Raw genomic sequence first — 13,988 nt, 5'->3', positions numbered from 1 at the left:
TCTATTACATATAATGTTATAATAAATATCTGTGTACACACCTCTATAAACTTTTGCTTTTATGGATAAATTGCTAGAGATTTCTATTTTCTAGTTTGGAAAGTTTGTATATTTTATTTCCAAATTGCTTTCCCAAAGTGTTGGCAAAATGTACGGGTCCCATCAGTGACTTTTTTTTTTTGGTGGTGGTGGTACTAGGGACTGAACCCAGGGCCTTGTGAATGCTAGGTAGGCACTCTACCAACTGAGCTATATCTCTAGCCCCATCAGTGACCTTTTGGTCAGTTTTAAGTCCCAACATTCTTTTTCAGAGCTTTGTTACAAAACATTGTATTTGTCATTGTTGACTATACTTTCTTTCTTTTTTTGGTTCTGGGGATTGAATTTAGGGGCACATCCACAGCCCTATTTTGTATTTTATTTAGAGACAGGGTCTCACTGAGTGGCTTAGCACCTCACTGTTGCTTAGGCTGGCTTTGAACTCTTTTTTTTTTTTTTAATACATTGTAGTTGGGCACAATATCTTTATTTATTTATTTTTATGTGGTGCTGAGGATTGAACCCAGGGCCTCACATGTGCTAGGCGAGCGCTCTACCACTGAGCCCTGGCCCCAGCCCTGGCTTTGAACTCTTGATCCTCCAGTCCTCAGCCACTGGGATTACAAGTGTGTGCCAGGCACCATGCCTGGGTGACTTTACACCTTCTTTTGTGGTAGTACTTTTAGCCATTTTCTACCTGCCTCTTTTTGGTCTCTTTTTCTAGCTTTTCTTCTGATTGCCTCTAAATATTTTATACCACATAAATTCTGTCTTGGCTCATATTTCTAGTTATGGTTCTAGCCAGATTTTTTTTTGTCTTTCATTGTTGAGGACTGAATCCAGGGCCTCACACATGCTAGGAAAACATTTTATCACTGATCCCTTCATCTAGAATTTTACCCTCAGCTCACGAATAGCCCCAAAGGTGACTTCACCTGAATGAGAAAAGTTTTCCTTACTTCCTTTTCCTTAATTAAGATGCCTTTCTGCCACTTCACAGGAAATTTTGGTAGTAACTATTGAGTATTCTATAAGCTGTCCCCTGTGGTATATAAGTTCCGCAATCATTGCTCATGATTGTTTTCCCCATTCCTCTGCTGAATCCTAACTTCTTGTTTTGTTCTTGTTCTTCTTCTTTTGGTACTAGGAGTTGAATCTAGGGCTGCTTAACCACTGAGCCATATCCCCAGACTTTTTATTTTTTATTTTGAGACAGGATCTTACAAAGTTGCTGAACCTGGCCTTGAGCTTGCCATCCTTCTGCCTTAGCCTTCTGAGTTGCTGGGATTACAGGTGTGTTCCACCATGCCTGGCATGTCCTAACTTCTGTACCAGATCTTTCTGCTGTGTATTTCCAATTGAATGCCATACAAATATCTCCCATATTAAAGACCCACTGTGTAATTTATTACTCCCTCTCTTTAAAATGCTTTTTATGCATTTCTTTTCTTATTAAAATGAAACTCCCATTATACTGAGGTACTTAAACCTGGAAATTCATCCTAGATTCTCTCTTCTCTGTTGATAGATTTATTGATTTGGAAGTATAGTTGTGATAGTTTACCAAGTTCTACTGTTTTGATCTCATGTTTTTCAAAACCATATCTTTTTGAGTGTCAGTGCTGTTGTCCTGACCATTCCTTTCCCAGATTTCTCTACCATATGCAAATATCTTCAATGTCTACGTTGTCAATAGGTTGATATCTAAAACTCTAAGCTTGGCTTAAAAAGCTCTTCATTATTAAATCCAATGTCTATTTAGTGGTCTAGTCTCATTTCCTGACATACCATAAAAGCACTCCATTTAGCTATGTGGCTTTACTTTCAAATCCCCCAGCTCTCTAGTAATTCAGCTTTGCACGTGCAATCCTGCTTGGAACACCTTGTCAGTCTTGTTGTCCTGGCAAACTCTAACTTATATTTCCAGTCTTAGTTCTATAGTTATTTCCCCTTCTCCAAATGGTCTAGAAAGACTTCAGTACTTTCTACATTCAGCAATTTTTACATGTTTAATTATTTGATTAATTAGTGTTTCCAAACTAGTTTGTAAACTTCCTGAATGTATGGACTATGATTGCTCTCATCTTTAAATCTCCAATACTTAATTCAGGGGCTGGGGACTGGCATTTAATACATTCTTTAGTGACTGAGAAAAAGATTAATTTTGTAATAAGAACAGCATCCTGGTTATGGCTTATGCCTAAGCTCCAGATTTTCACTTAAGTACCTTTAAAAAAATTGTGATAAATATATAATGTGCTAAAAGAAATTGAAGAAAAGTATATCTTCATCCTAATGCCTATTTTAGTGCACTTACTTCTAGTCTTTGCTCAAATATGTGCTATCTCTCTGTAGGCTTATATATTTGTATTATATATATATTATATAACTATAAATAAAATTTATGTTCACGTTCCACTTTTTTTTTTCTTCTTTGTTTTTTTGTGCTGGGCATTAAACCCAGGCCTTTAAACATGCAAATACCCTAGCACTGAGCTATGCCCCGAGCCCCACTTTCACTTTTTAAAAGTTCAACTAATTGTAAACATTTTCCAACATTCTTGCACAATCCTCCAAATTGGGTTGGTCCTGCTAGTTACTACTTACTTGAGTGACCTTGGGTAAGTCACTGAACTTCTTTCAGGTTCTCATTTTCCTCCTGTGTGCAATGAATATAATAAATAACAAAACCTGTCTCACCCCCGGGTTGTTTTGAGTGTCAAATATGATAAAGTGTGTGCAAGCACCAGGTGAACTCCAGTGTCACTAAGATATTAGTAACACTGGTAGTAGCTCGCTTCCTTGCCCATCTGCCTGCAGGTAAGGGCGTGTGACAGCTGGGCAGAATGCACCTGATGTCTCCATTATGGTTAACTCTTAGAGTGCCACAGCCTAGACTGAAGTCGGTTGGGTGATTTCATGAGGCGTCCAGGCCGTTACTCATGTATGCCCAGTGCACTTGGAACGGCAGAGGATATGCAAAGTTTTATTCTGGGAAATTCTTTCCTCAAGTAGAGAATTGATAATCAAAGCATACCAAACATTCATTATTAAATGCGATTTGTAAAATGCCCAATGCAGTCTTGTCCAATTGCCATTTGGTTCTGCTAGGGGAGCTGACGCCTTTATCTTGGACTTTTATCTGCCAGTTTATAAACCTTTAGTCTTTGTCAGGATTAACTCTGGGGTTAAGTCTGTATTTCCAAAAACCCAGGATAAAATAAAAAATCTGTTTTGAGTTGGCGTTTCACCTGACCCACGTTTAAAGCTAGTGCAACCAGCATTTTTCTTTTTATTTTAAGAAAAGAGATGCTTAAACCAATTTCCAACCCTGAAGACGGGGTTCATCGCTGGTGACAGGATCCTCCGCTGCTCCTGAAGCACAGACACGCGGCTCGGCAGCAGTTGGTCCCCAGCCCCCGGCCCAGGTGACTGCCTGCGTGAACCCCGAGCCCCACCTGGCTGCGCCGCCGCACGCCGCACAAAGAGCGGGGCAGGCGGCGGCCGGGCCAAGCCGCAGAAAGTAGTCCCGACCACGCCGGCTCCAATGTTTTTCGACGTCGCTTCACGCCCTCCGCGGGGAGGGCCGGAGCCACCGGACCGGGAAAGAATCCCATCGGAATGCGCCGCCGGGCGGCCTCTCCCCTCCAGCAGATCTCTGCTCACGCGGTACATCTCCCGTGGTCTCCAAGCACAAGCGTGCGCACGGGTCCCCACCTCTTTTCCAACCTGCGGGAGAGGCGGCGCTGAGGGAGGGGGCCGGCCGCGCGTAGGAAGACCTCGTCGGCGACCCTTGGAGGAGGCCGGGAGGCTGTATCCCTGCGCGCTGCGCGAGAGGAAGAGACTGAATGAGGAGCAGCGCGGGGGAAGTGGGGCGCCGGGGGAGGAGGCGGCGGGATGGGAGCAGACGCTGGCGTCGCGCGAGCCCGGGGCAGAGCGGCGCGGTAGAGAGGGCGGCGGCGGCGCGCGCGGAGCCTTGACGTGCCCCTTTCTTTCTTCTCTCTCTGGAAAGCATGAGCGTGCAGACCTGCCGCTGCGGCGGCCGCCCGGGCTCCTCGCCTCCCCCTCTTCTGGCCGCCCCTCGCCGGTAAGAGTAGAGAACGCGAGAAGGGAAGATGGGGGCTGTCCTGAGGAGCCTCCTGGCCTGCAGTTTCTGTGTGCTCCTGAGAGGTGAGAAGAGTGGGGGGACCGGAAAGTTGGTGGGATATTGGAAAGGGGGGTGGCCTTGTTTTGTGTGTCTGGGGGGAGGGGAGGGAAGAAGGGAGGGAGAAGACGGGGAAGAGAGCGAGGAGAGAGAGGCCTGGTGGTGGGGAAGGAGAGGGAGAGAAAGGGGCCCGGGAGAAGGGGCTGTGCGCACCGCCTGGCCACAATGCAGACCCCTGCTTGGGTTTCCAGACTGTCTGGACAAAGCTGAGCCTAGGTCTGGGCTGCTTGTCTTGGCGAACCCCTGGCACCCCATTCTATCGGAATGACTGAGTGTCTGTGTACCTCTTTGCCTGGAGTTTCTAGGGAAAAGGGTCTTTGTACGTATTTTGGCTTTAAAAATGTTTGAGCCCACGGTGCTTAATGTTGGCTTCTCTCTCGAAGCCCTCACCTTTTCCATGTCTCTTAGATGAACTTTTAGAGCCCTCTTACTATTTTTCCGGACCTTGTTACAACTAATAATTGGCTTCCGTTTGGGGAATAGTGATCCTGGGTGAGAGCACAGTTGGAAAGTGACTTCGAGGTTATAGGTCGAGCGTTTCAGCAATGGGAATCATCTGAGCTTCAGCCCATAATAAAATACAAACGTTGCCCTCGTAACCCCTGGTATTCAGGACTTGCCCCTATTTTCGGAGTATGCAATTGTACAGTTGGCACCAAGTAGGGAAGTCGTCCTTGTGTGACGAGGAGCCTATCCTGGGAACTAAATTATCATTCGCCGTGCACTCTTGGGGACTGCTTGGCACTTTGGTAAATATTACAGACCTCCCTGGATAATTTGCTCTGGGAACCACTCAGGTTTAGTGCCTCTGTGATGTTTTGAATTGGACCGCAAAGCTGACACATATGCTTTGACTTTTATTTTGTGACAGTTTCTAAAGTATTTTGACTAGCTGGCAAGATTGTCCACAGGTCGTCTCAAGTCTGTTAAGAGTTGAAGTTGAGATGACACTGATGCTATCAAGCATTTACCAGCAGAAGAATTTAAGTGCTGCTTGATGCAGTGGCTTGTAGTTTTGGTTTTCTTAATTTTGCTTGTGTTCATAGTCAATTTTTTTCAGGTATGGGACTTTAGGAAGCTTTGGAGATTTTTTTTTAGCCATTAATTTAACAAGCTAAACTTTGTTAAGTCCTCTAAAACTTAAGAAGTTTGTAGAACATGGTAATAAATAATTCTGTGGTATAAATGTGATAGGTGTGTCATTTCTGTGTGTCTATATGTATTTTTGATGAGAGTGCCTTTTTTTTCAGAAGGAACGTTTACTTTCGCTACTCTTCTGCACCATTATTATGTTTGCATATTCTATTTATACTTAATAATAATTATGTCTTGTAAGCATATTTTGAATTGTCTAGTTTTATATATATATATATAAACTCATGAAAGATAGTGCTTTAATTTTCATGGCAGAGTACTTAATTCAGTGTTAGGTACTTGAGGAATTTAATAAGTGTGTATTATTTTAGTACACCCTTCACTGAAAGATTTTGCTTTAGCTGTGAGAAAGAATTATATCTGATATAAGAATATGTATTTAAGACAGAAATTGATAGAAATTAAACAAATATGACACCAGTGGATTGTTAAGTCTAGGGGAAATTAAATCCATAATCTGCATACTTCTGGTTCCCCAGTTGTATTTCTTGGAGGGGAAGGGTGTGATGTAAGTGCTGTTTGTTTATTTTAACACCAGGTTTAAACCCAGATTTAAATTTGTTCATTACTTGAGTTTAGAGAAGTAGTTATATGTTTTGAAGTAATAAGAGCTGAAAGAGTTAATAGGAAGTCTCCTTTCTACTACCAAAGCTTTCAAAAGTGGAGCTCTTACTTTAGATGTAGCATAATAACCGTATAAAGTGGTCTTTATATTTAACAGTATTTAATGTGAGTACATATCATTTGAACTAACTCTTTTGATGTAAAAATTTTTTTGTTCATTATTTATATTGTCGTGACTCCTTGATAGTGTGTGTCATCCTCTGTTTTGGTAGTGATACCTAGTCAACCTTGGACTCCAAGGAGAAAAATATTAATTTGTTTTAAGGTCATTTTTCTAAAGAGTTGGAGCTTTAAAATTGGGTATGTGATGGGGTGTGAGATCGTTTGGGAAACCTGTTGTCCTGTAACCTTGTTTAATCAGTAGCTGAAAGCCAGGAAATACTATCATGATCCAGGCTGCATTCCTTTCCCCATCATCAGGTAGCAAAATACAGTGGAAAAATTGAGGGATTTTAACACCAAAATCTTGATTTTTAAACCAAAGCTTCACTACTTCTTAACTTTGTGGTTTTGGTCCATTCAGTTTCTCTGGGTCTCAAGTTTTTTTATTTGTGAAATGTGGGTGATGATAGATATATGTCTGCCTAATTTGCAGGATTATTTGACATATTAAGTAAATGAATTTAAAGTGCTTTACAAGTTTTTTTTCCATGTATGTAAATATACCACTGAGCTGTATCCCCAACTCTTTATTATAATCTTTGATTATTTGTGGATGTAACCTGAACTGCTGGGGATTTGAGGTTTAATTTGTGATTGATTGATGAATTCTTAAAGGTAGATGGGATCTTGGTCATGCGAGTTTAACTACTTCATTCATAGGTGGGGAAAATGCAAGATTCAGAGATATTCATAATGTGGTCAAGATTTTACAGCGAATTAATGGTAGAGCAACGATTTATTATTCTTTCAGCAAATATGTATGGGATACCTACTATACAATAGCTTCTGGTATAGTGGTGAACAAAACAGACATGGTCCTTGTTCTGATGGACTCTGCAGTTTAGGTTGCCATTCTTATCATTCTTTTTTTCCACCCAGGTGCTGTTTAGAGAAACTACTATCTCTGCTTTTTGATAAGAATTATAAATTTTGAAATACCATCAAAGTGTATATTTTAACCTTATTTGAGGAGGCTTTAGTTTTGTAAAAATTCTTTGCTGATTGCTTTTTTTTTTGTTTTTGTGGGCTGGTGGTAATGGTACCAGAATAAAGCAATAAAGCACTGTTGTCCAAATTTGTTTTTCTATACAAGTGATCTTTTTAAGGCCCCTTCCCGACTTTAAAATCAGATATTTTAAATTTTTTGGGAAGAAGAATGAATTTTGGAGTGGAAATCAAAAGAACAAAGTTATATTTCTGTTTTTCCTTAGCTACTTTGTGACCTTGGATAAGTTACTGTCTTTGTTAGGGTAAGGAATCTATAATTCATATTATCACATTAAGGGCTCTGAGAGATCCTGAAGTAAAAAGAGACCAGTTTTAACTTTGTTTAATTTCGTATTTCCCATATTTGACAATGAAAATTTTTATAAGTTCTTTTAACATGCCACTGGACTTCTGCTCCAAGAAATACACTTGGAGAGTGTCTCTGAAGTTAGTATGGTGTTGTCACAGTAGACATTCAATAAATGGTCACTATTAAGATGGCCACATTAAGAGAATAATGCTTAGAAAAGACTAGTAAAACATTTTAAGTGCCTGTTATGTTCCAGTAATTGTTTTTGGCAATAATTTTAGACCAGTGGTTTTTGAACTTCAAAATTTTTTCTGCAACGAAAACAAAAGCTCCATAAAATGCATTTACTTCTGATATTTTCTGTTTTGTTTTATATAAAATATGATGGCCAAACTTTTACTCTCTAAAGGGTAGCAATCCAGGGACACTGTACCACTGAACTATATCCCCAGTCCTTTTATTTTGAGACAGGGTCTAAGTTTGCTAAAACTCTGTTGCCTCAATCTCCTGAGCACCTGGGATTATTAGTGTGTGCCCTGTTAAAGCTGCATCTGAACAATGCTTTTTAAAAAAGGTGATGATTATTCTGAATAAGCTAGAGATAGATAACTCAGTTAATTATGATACTTACTTAAGGGTTGAGTATGGTAGAGTCAGGCGTGTTGTAATGCACAACTGTAATCCTATCTGGGTAAAGAGGATTGTGAGTTTGAGGCCAATGTGGGCAATACAGTGAGATTCCAGCTCAAAAAATAAAGTTAAGTATGGATAAAATCACTTTACCAAACATTTTCTAAGTGAGAAATTATTTGGCCCTGGGGATTAAACTCAGGGGCACCTAGCGGCTGAGTCACATCCCCAGCCCTTTTTTGTATTTTATTTAGAGATAGGGTCTCATTGAGTTGCTTAGGGTCTCCCTGAGTTGCTGAGGCTGACTTTGAACTAACAATCCTGTCTCAGTCTCCTGAGTTTCTGGGATTACAGGTATGTGCCACTGTGTCCAGCAGAAATTATTATTATTATTTTTTCTTATTTATTTATTTTTTAGTTGTAGTTGGACACAATACCTTTTATTATATATATATATATTTTTTTAATGTGGTGCTAAGGATCTAACCCGTGACTTACAGGTGCTAGGTAAGCACTCCCAAAACTGAGCTACAATCCCAGCCCTGGAAATTATTATTTTTTTTTAACAAGAATTTAAAATTATTCTGGGACCTGGGTTGTAGCTCAGTTATAGAGTGCTTGCCTAGGACGTGTGAGGCACTGGTTCAATCCACATAAAAATAATGAATAAGTAAATAAACAAATAAAGGTAAATATATATGTGTCCATCTACAACATATATATTTAAAAAAAAATTATTCCACACCAAGTAGGTTATGGGGCTAGGAGTCTTCCTCCTTATTGGAATGCTTTATTGTGAAGTATAATTTTAAATATGCTCATATATCCAACTTAAAAGATATTTTATAAGTCTGAGAAGGATGACAAGTGAACTTCATTACTATGCACTCTTAGCTGCATGTTATGTGGTCTTTATTTGTAAATTTTTTGATTTATGCTAATGAAGAAATAGTTTTTAGATGGTAAAGTTTCTTTTTTTAATATTTTTTTAGTTGTAGATGGACATAATATCTTTATTTATTTTTATGTGGTGCTGAGGATTGAACCCAGTGCCTCACATGTGCGAGGCGGGCGCTCTACCACTGAGCTACAGCCCCAGCCCCAGAAAAATTTCTTTATAATAGTTTTTTTTCCCCTTCATATACTGCTGTGTATTAGAGCTTTGGACATATTGGATACTGTAAATTTTACACTTAAAGCGTATAGAATATGTGAATATTTATAACATTTATACAGTCTTATTTGGAACTTAATTTTGTGTTTTGTCTAAAATCATTGGTTAGACATGGTTAAGTTATACATTTATAACTATTAGAAAGATTTCTTACACAGGTTAGATATGGAAAACAGACTATTTAGAAAAAAAATCAATGTATTTATACTGAGGTTGAAATTGAAGTGTGGATTATGTATTTTCTGGTTTTAGAATGTAACTATTGCATTAATAATAATATACTTATTCTCATATATAGTTAGCCTTCCAAATCAGTGTTCCACATCCATAGATTCAACCAACTGTTGATTGAAAATATTTGGAAAAAACACTTTTTTTCTTGTCATTATTCCCTAAACAATACAATATTTACATAGGTGTTACATAAGATATGTTATAAATTATATTAGGTAGTATAAGTAATCTTGAGATGATTTAAAGTATTTCGAGGAATGCATTTAGGTTATATGCAAATACTACCCCATTAAGGGAAAACCTTCAGATTTTGGGGTCCAGGAGGATTGTTATTACTATTATTATTTGTGGTGCTGGAGATATATAATCTCTCTCACACATGGTAATAATAAGCAAGTGCTCTACCACTGAGCCATACCCCCAGTCCCTGTGGGGTGGTCATGGGTTGGGGAGTGAGGTGAAAGGGAAGCATCTGGAACCAGTCCATCATAGATGTTGAGGGATGATTATACTTTTATCTTTTTTAGTTTTAAATGGACACAATACGTTTATTTTATTTGTTTCTATTTTTTTATGTGGTGCTGGGGATTGAACCCACTGCCTCATGTTAGCATTTGCTCTACCACTGAACCACAACCCTGGCCCCGTGATTATATTTTTTTAACCCGGTGTTTTGGAGATAAAAATCTATGTACCATAAAAATCTCCATTTTAAAGTATACAGTAGTTTTAGTATACTCACATGGTTGTACAGCTGTCACCACTGTCTTATTCCTGAACATTTTTAGCACCCTCCAAAAAACAAACAAACAAACAAACAAACAAAAAACAAACCACACTCTAAAAATAACTCCATATGCCTCTTAGCATGACTTGTGGGGAAGGAGAGAAGCCTGACAAAACTTTGGTCAAGCCAAGATAATGGGTGAATAACAATAGCAATTGTGATGAACACTTCTTAGTCCCCCTGTTGCTTAAAACAAAACGTGTCACTATTAGGGATAGAACAAGAGTCATTGTGCAGTTGGTCTCATTAGACTTGGCCTGTAATATTTATATTTGGTAGCAACAATAGTAATTTACTAGATAGGTCTTTAAAGTTTTGCTGAAAGCTTTTCAAGGACTTTTAGATTGGAGACTGGAGGCCTTTTTTTCTTTTCTCTGTGTGTGTGTGTGTGTGTGTGTGTGTGTGTGTACGCCCGCCCGGCTGGAGATTGAACCCAGGGCCTTGTTCATGTGAGGCAAGCACTCTACCAACTGAGCTACATCTCTAGCCCTAGATTGGAGTTTTAAAACCCTCTTGAGGCTAGAGATGTGAGTCAGGAATTTACCTTCAGGTTTTACTTGTAGTACCTGTAGATTTGAGTTATTTCCTGCCTTGTTGAGGTTTACAAAATATTCTAGGGTTTCTGGGCCCTCTAGGAAGTGAGCATTCTTAATTCATCTGTGAAGCTAGGAACTCTGTAAGCCATTTACCTCGACAAGTTTCCCAAAAGAGCTGTAAGCATGGCTCATAAAATCAACTGTAGCTCCTTTAAAGTGTCTAGTCATATCAGATTAAAGGAGCAGCACTTTCAAATATCCAAAGTTATATAACAATGTATCCAACCAGAGGCAGACTCAGTGAACCTATGCAAATAACTATGTTGCTATGAGAAGAATACTTAATAATTGAGTTTTTGAATTCTGGAGGTGACAGGAGAAACTGAGAGATAAATGTTTGTTTTACTTCATAAAACATAGTCTGCTTATATGATTATAGATAATTTCAGAGAAGAAAGAAATGGGGTCCTTATATCCAGGAAATATAAAATTAAAATGAGCACTATTTTAAATAAAACCCATAATATTCCTTCAGCACTTTATTCAGTTCTACATAATTAACTCTTGTTCTCCTGGATCTGTGTTAGCAATCTCTTGAACTCTTCTACTTCTCTACTACTAGTTTTTGGAAATTCTGACTCATAACACTGATGTGTTCTCATCTGTCTATATGATGCCATCAGAAGAAACCTGCGCGCTAGTGTAACTGGCAGTTCTTTTTCAATAATACTTTTTTTTTAAGAGACAAGTACTTTGACCTGTATACTTGCAGGTATATTCAGAGTAAAACAAAACAAAAGTATCTGAACTGGATGAGGTGGTGCATGCCAATACTCCCAGACTTTGGAAGCTAGGATCACAAGTTTGAGGACTTCTCAGCATTTTAGAGAGACCCTCAGCTTTTAGGGAGACCATGTCCCAAAATAAAAAAGACTGGGGATGTAACTTAGTGGTAAAGCACCAAAGGTTTAATCCTCAGTATTTGGAGGTAGTGTGTATGTGGGGGGTGGGGAGGCAATGACAACAAAACAAAACACCCTCCAATAAAGCCTATCTGTAGATAACCAAAAGACTTCAAATAGTATAATTAATATATTGCTGATAATTTTAAAAGTGAAAGATCTAATGAGTGGTTGTTATTAAAAAAAACACACACACAATTTTGATGTGGATGTTGGTATGAAAACCAACATCAAGTCAATCCTAAAAAGTTTTGATAAAATATCTATAAGCAATAATGATTAGCCTTATTTTAAACAAAATTGCTATTACATGTAATTTATAAATATAACCTCAAGAAAACAATCCTAAAGATATGTAATGATCCTGAGTCATAGAAGGTTATAAATTTATCAAGCAGAATATATGTAGAATATAACAAGATCATTCTATTATAGAATAGAATATAATAAGATTCTACCAAGATTATCAAGTAAAAAGATTTAGTCAGTCTATAATAGGCCTTTAACATCTGTGTAATAAAATTTCATATGTAAATATGAATTCTCTGTTGAGAACCACTGACCTAATGAGAAGATAGATTTTTCAAATTAAAGAAGTAGCCAGGTGCAGGGCACACACCTGTAATCCCAGCTTCTCTGGAGGCTGAGGAAAGAGGATTGCAAGTTATTGGCCAGTCTTGGCAATTTAGTGAGACCCTGTATCAAAATAAAAAAAATAAAAAGGACTGGGGATGTAGTTCAGTGATAGAATGCCTCTGCGTTCAACCCCCTCTTCCTCTGCAAAAACAAACAAACAAAAATTAAAGAAGTAAAATTGTGATCATGTTAACATTAAAACAAACAAACATGGAATTACTAAAGGCACTATACTGTTGTTTAATGTCAGGCAAAGTAGTACCGGGATTCTGATCAATAGAAGTATACATCTACAATGAGAGCATCACTAAATTTCTAGGAACTTCATGCCGGTATACAGTGTCTGAAATAATTCGTATTAATAACAGTCCACCTATATAGATTTAATTTAGGGAGGATAAGCATCTCTTTTTATTCAGCTTATAATGTTTTGATCAAATAAACAATTAGTTTTAACTTCTGAGTTTTACAAGGTGAAAAAATAAATTCCTTGTGATTTCCAGAGGCCCTTGGAAAATCTCAGACAGTTGTTAGTATAAAAGACATTATTTAGGATTTGATTTGAAAAGGCAGAATGTCAAAAGTTCTCAGGAGATTTGAATGTTTAAATAGAAGCATGGGTTGATGAGAAGAACTATTTGACTACATTTTAATCTAAGTGACAAAAAGATGTTTAAAAGTAAACATAGGAAGTAACATAATGGTAAGGAATCTTAGCTCTTTGGAAAGGAGTATCAGAGTAAAATCAAAAACTTATCTGTAGGTGACAAAATACTCCAAATGGTATGATTAATCTGTTACTGATTATTTTAAAAGTGAAATAGCTAGAGTGCTTATTACAAAAAGTAATGCATTTATTGACAAGGATGTTTGGTGTTTTTTGTGGCATGCAAACCAAAATCAAGTCAATTCAAAAAAATGAGAAGACGTTGTTTTTTGAATAATCAAAGACATTACAAAGTCAATATTAAGTTCAAGAAATTCTGGTAAAACAGTCTATGTCTTCCAGGGAGATTATTATTCAGAATGCAAAGACAAACCTTTTATAACCTCTTTATTAGAGCAGACCAATAATCCAGGAAAATTTGTTGCTTTATTATTATTTTTTTAGTTGTAGTTGGATACAATATCTTTAATTAATTAATTAATTTTTATGTGGTGCTGAGGCTTGAACCCAGGACCTCTCCTGTGGTAGACAAGTGCTCTACTGCTGAGCCACAACCGCAGCCCCAATTTGTTGCTGTTAATAGAGAAAACCCAACTCTAATTTTGTATAAAGATATTAAAGTACATTTAAGAAAATCTTGTAAATAAACCTAGGAAATCTTAGCTGGCCTTGACCACAACAAATGTAGTTCCTTTTTCATGAATTTAAAATACTTATATCCATTCAGGTTTTGTCCTATGTTTTCTTCTTTCTCATTTTGGAACAGTTAAGTCATTTATGAGAAAACTTTTCTTTTTCATTAACAAAAACTCATCCTACATACCTTGCCTACATACCTTGCATACAAAGTTGTTTTCCTTTCTGTACTATAGAGTCTCATT

General features: G+C 37.9%; 1 protein-coding gene across 2 annotated transcripts in view; it reads left to right on the top strand.

Moving 5' to 3' along the window:
* The first annotated feature begins 3,927 nt into the window (after nucleotides 1–3,927).
* Nucleotides 3,928–13,988, top strand: part of Lrp6 (LDL receptor related protein 6) — a 200,023-nt gene continuing 189,962 nt past the window's right edge. For both annotated transcript variants that reach the window (XM_046435533.2, XM_046435532.2), the window contains exon 1: nucleotides 3,928–4,209. In XM_046435533.2, coding sequence (XP_046291489.1) covers nucleotides 4,155–4,209 — 55 coding nt within the window. In that variant the 5' untranslated portion in view covers nucleotides 3,928–4,154. The remainder of the gene's footprint in view (nucleotides 4,210–13,988) is intronic.

This window comes from Marmota monax, unplaced genomic scaffold, assembly GCF_021218885.2.
Source record: "Marmota monax isolate L192 unplaced genomic scaffold, Marmota_monax_Labrador192_F-V1.1 WCK01_AAM20220418_F8-fsc00012, whole genome shotgun sequence".
Lineage (NCBI taxonomy): Eukaryota > Metazoa > Chordata > Mammalia > Rodentia > Sciuridae > Marmota > Marmota monax.
Note: the sequence above shows the minus strand (reverse complement) of the source record. Positions and strands in the feature narration are given on the sequence as shown.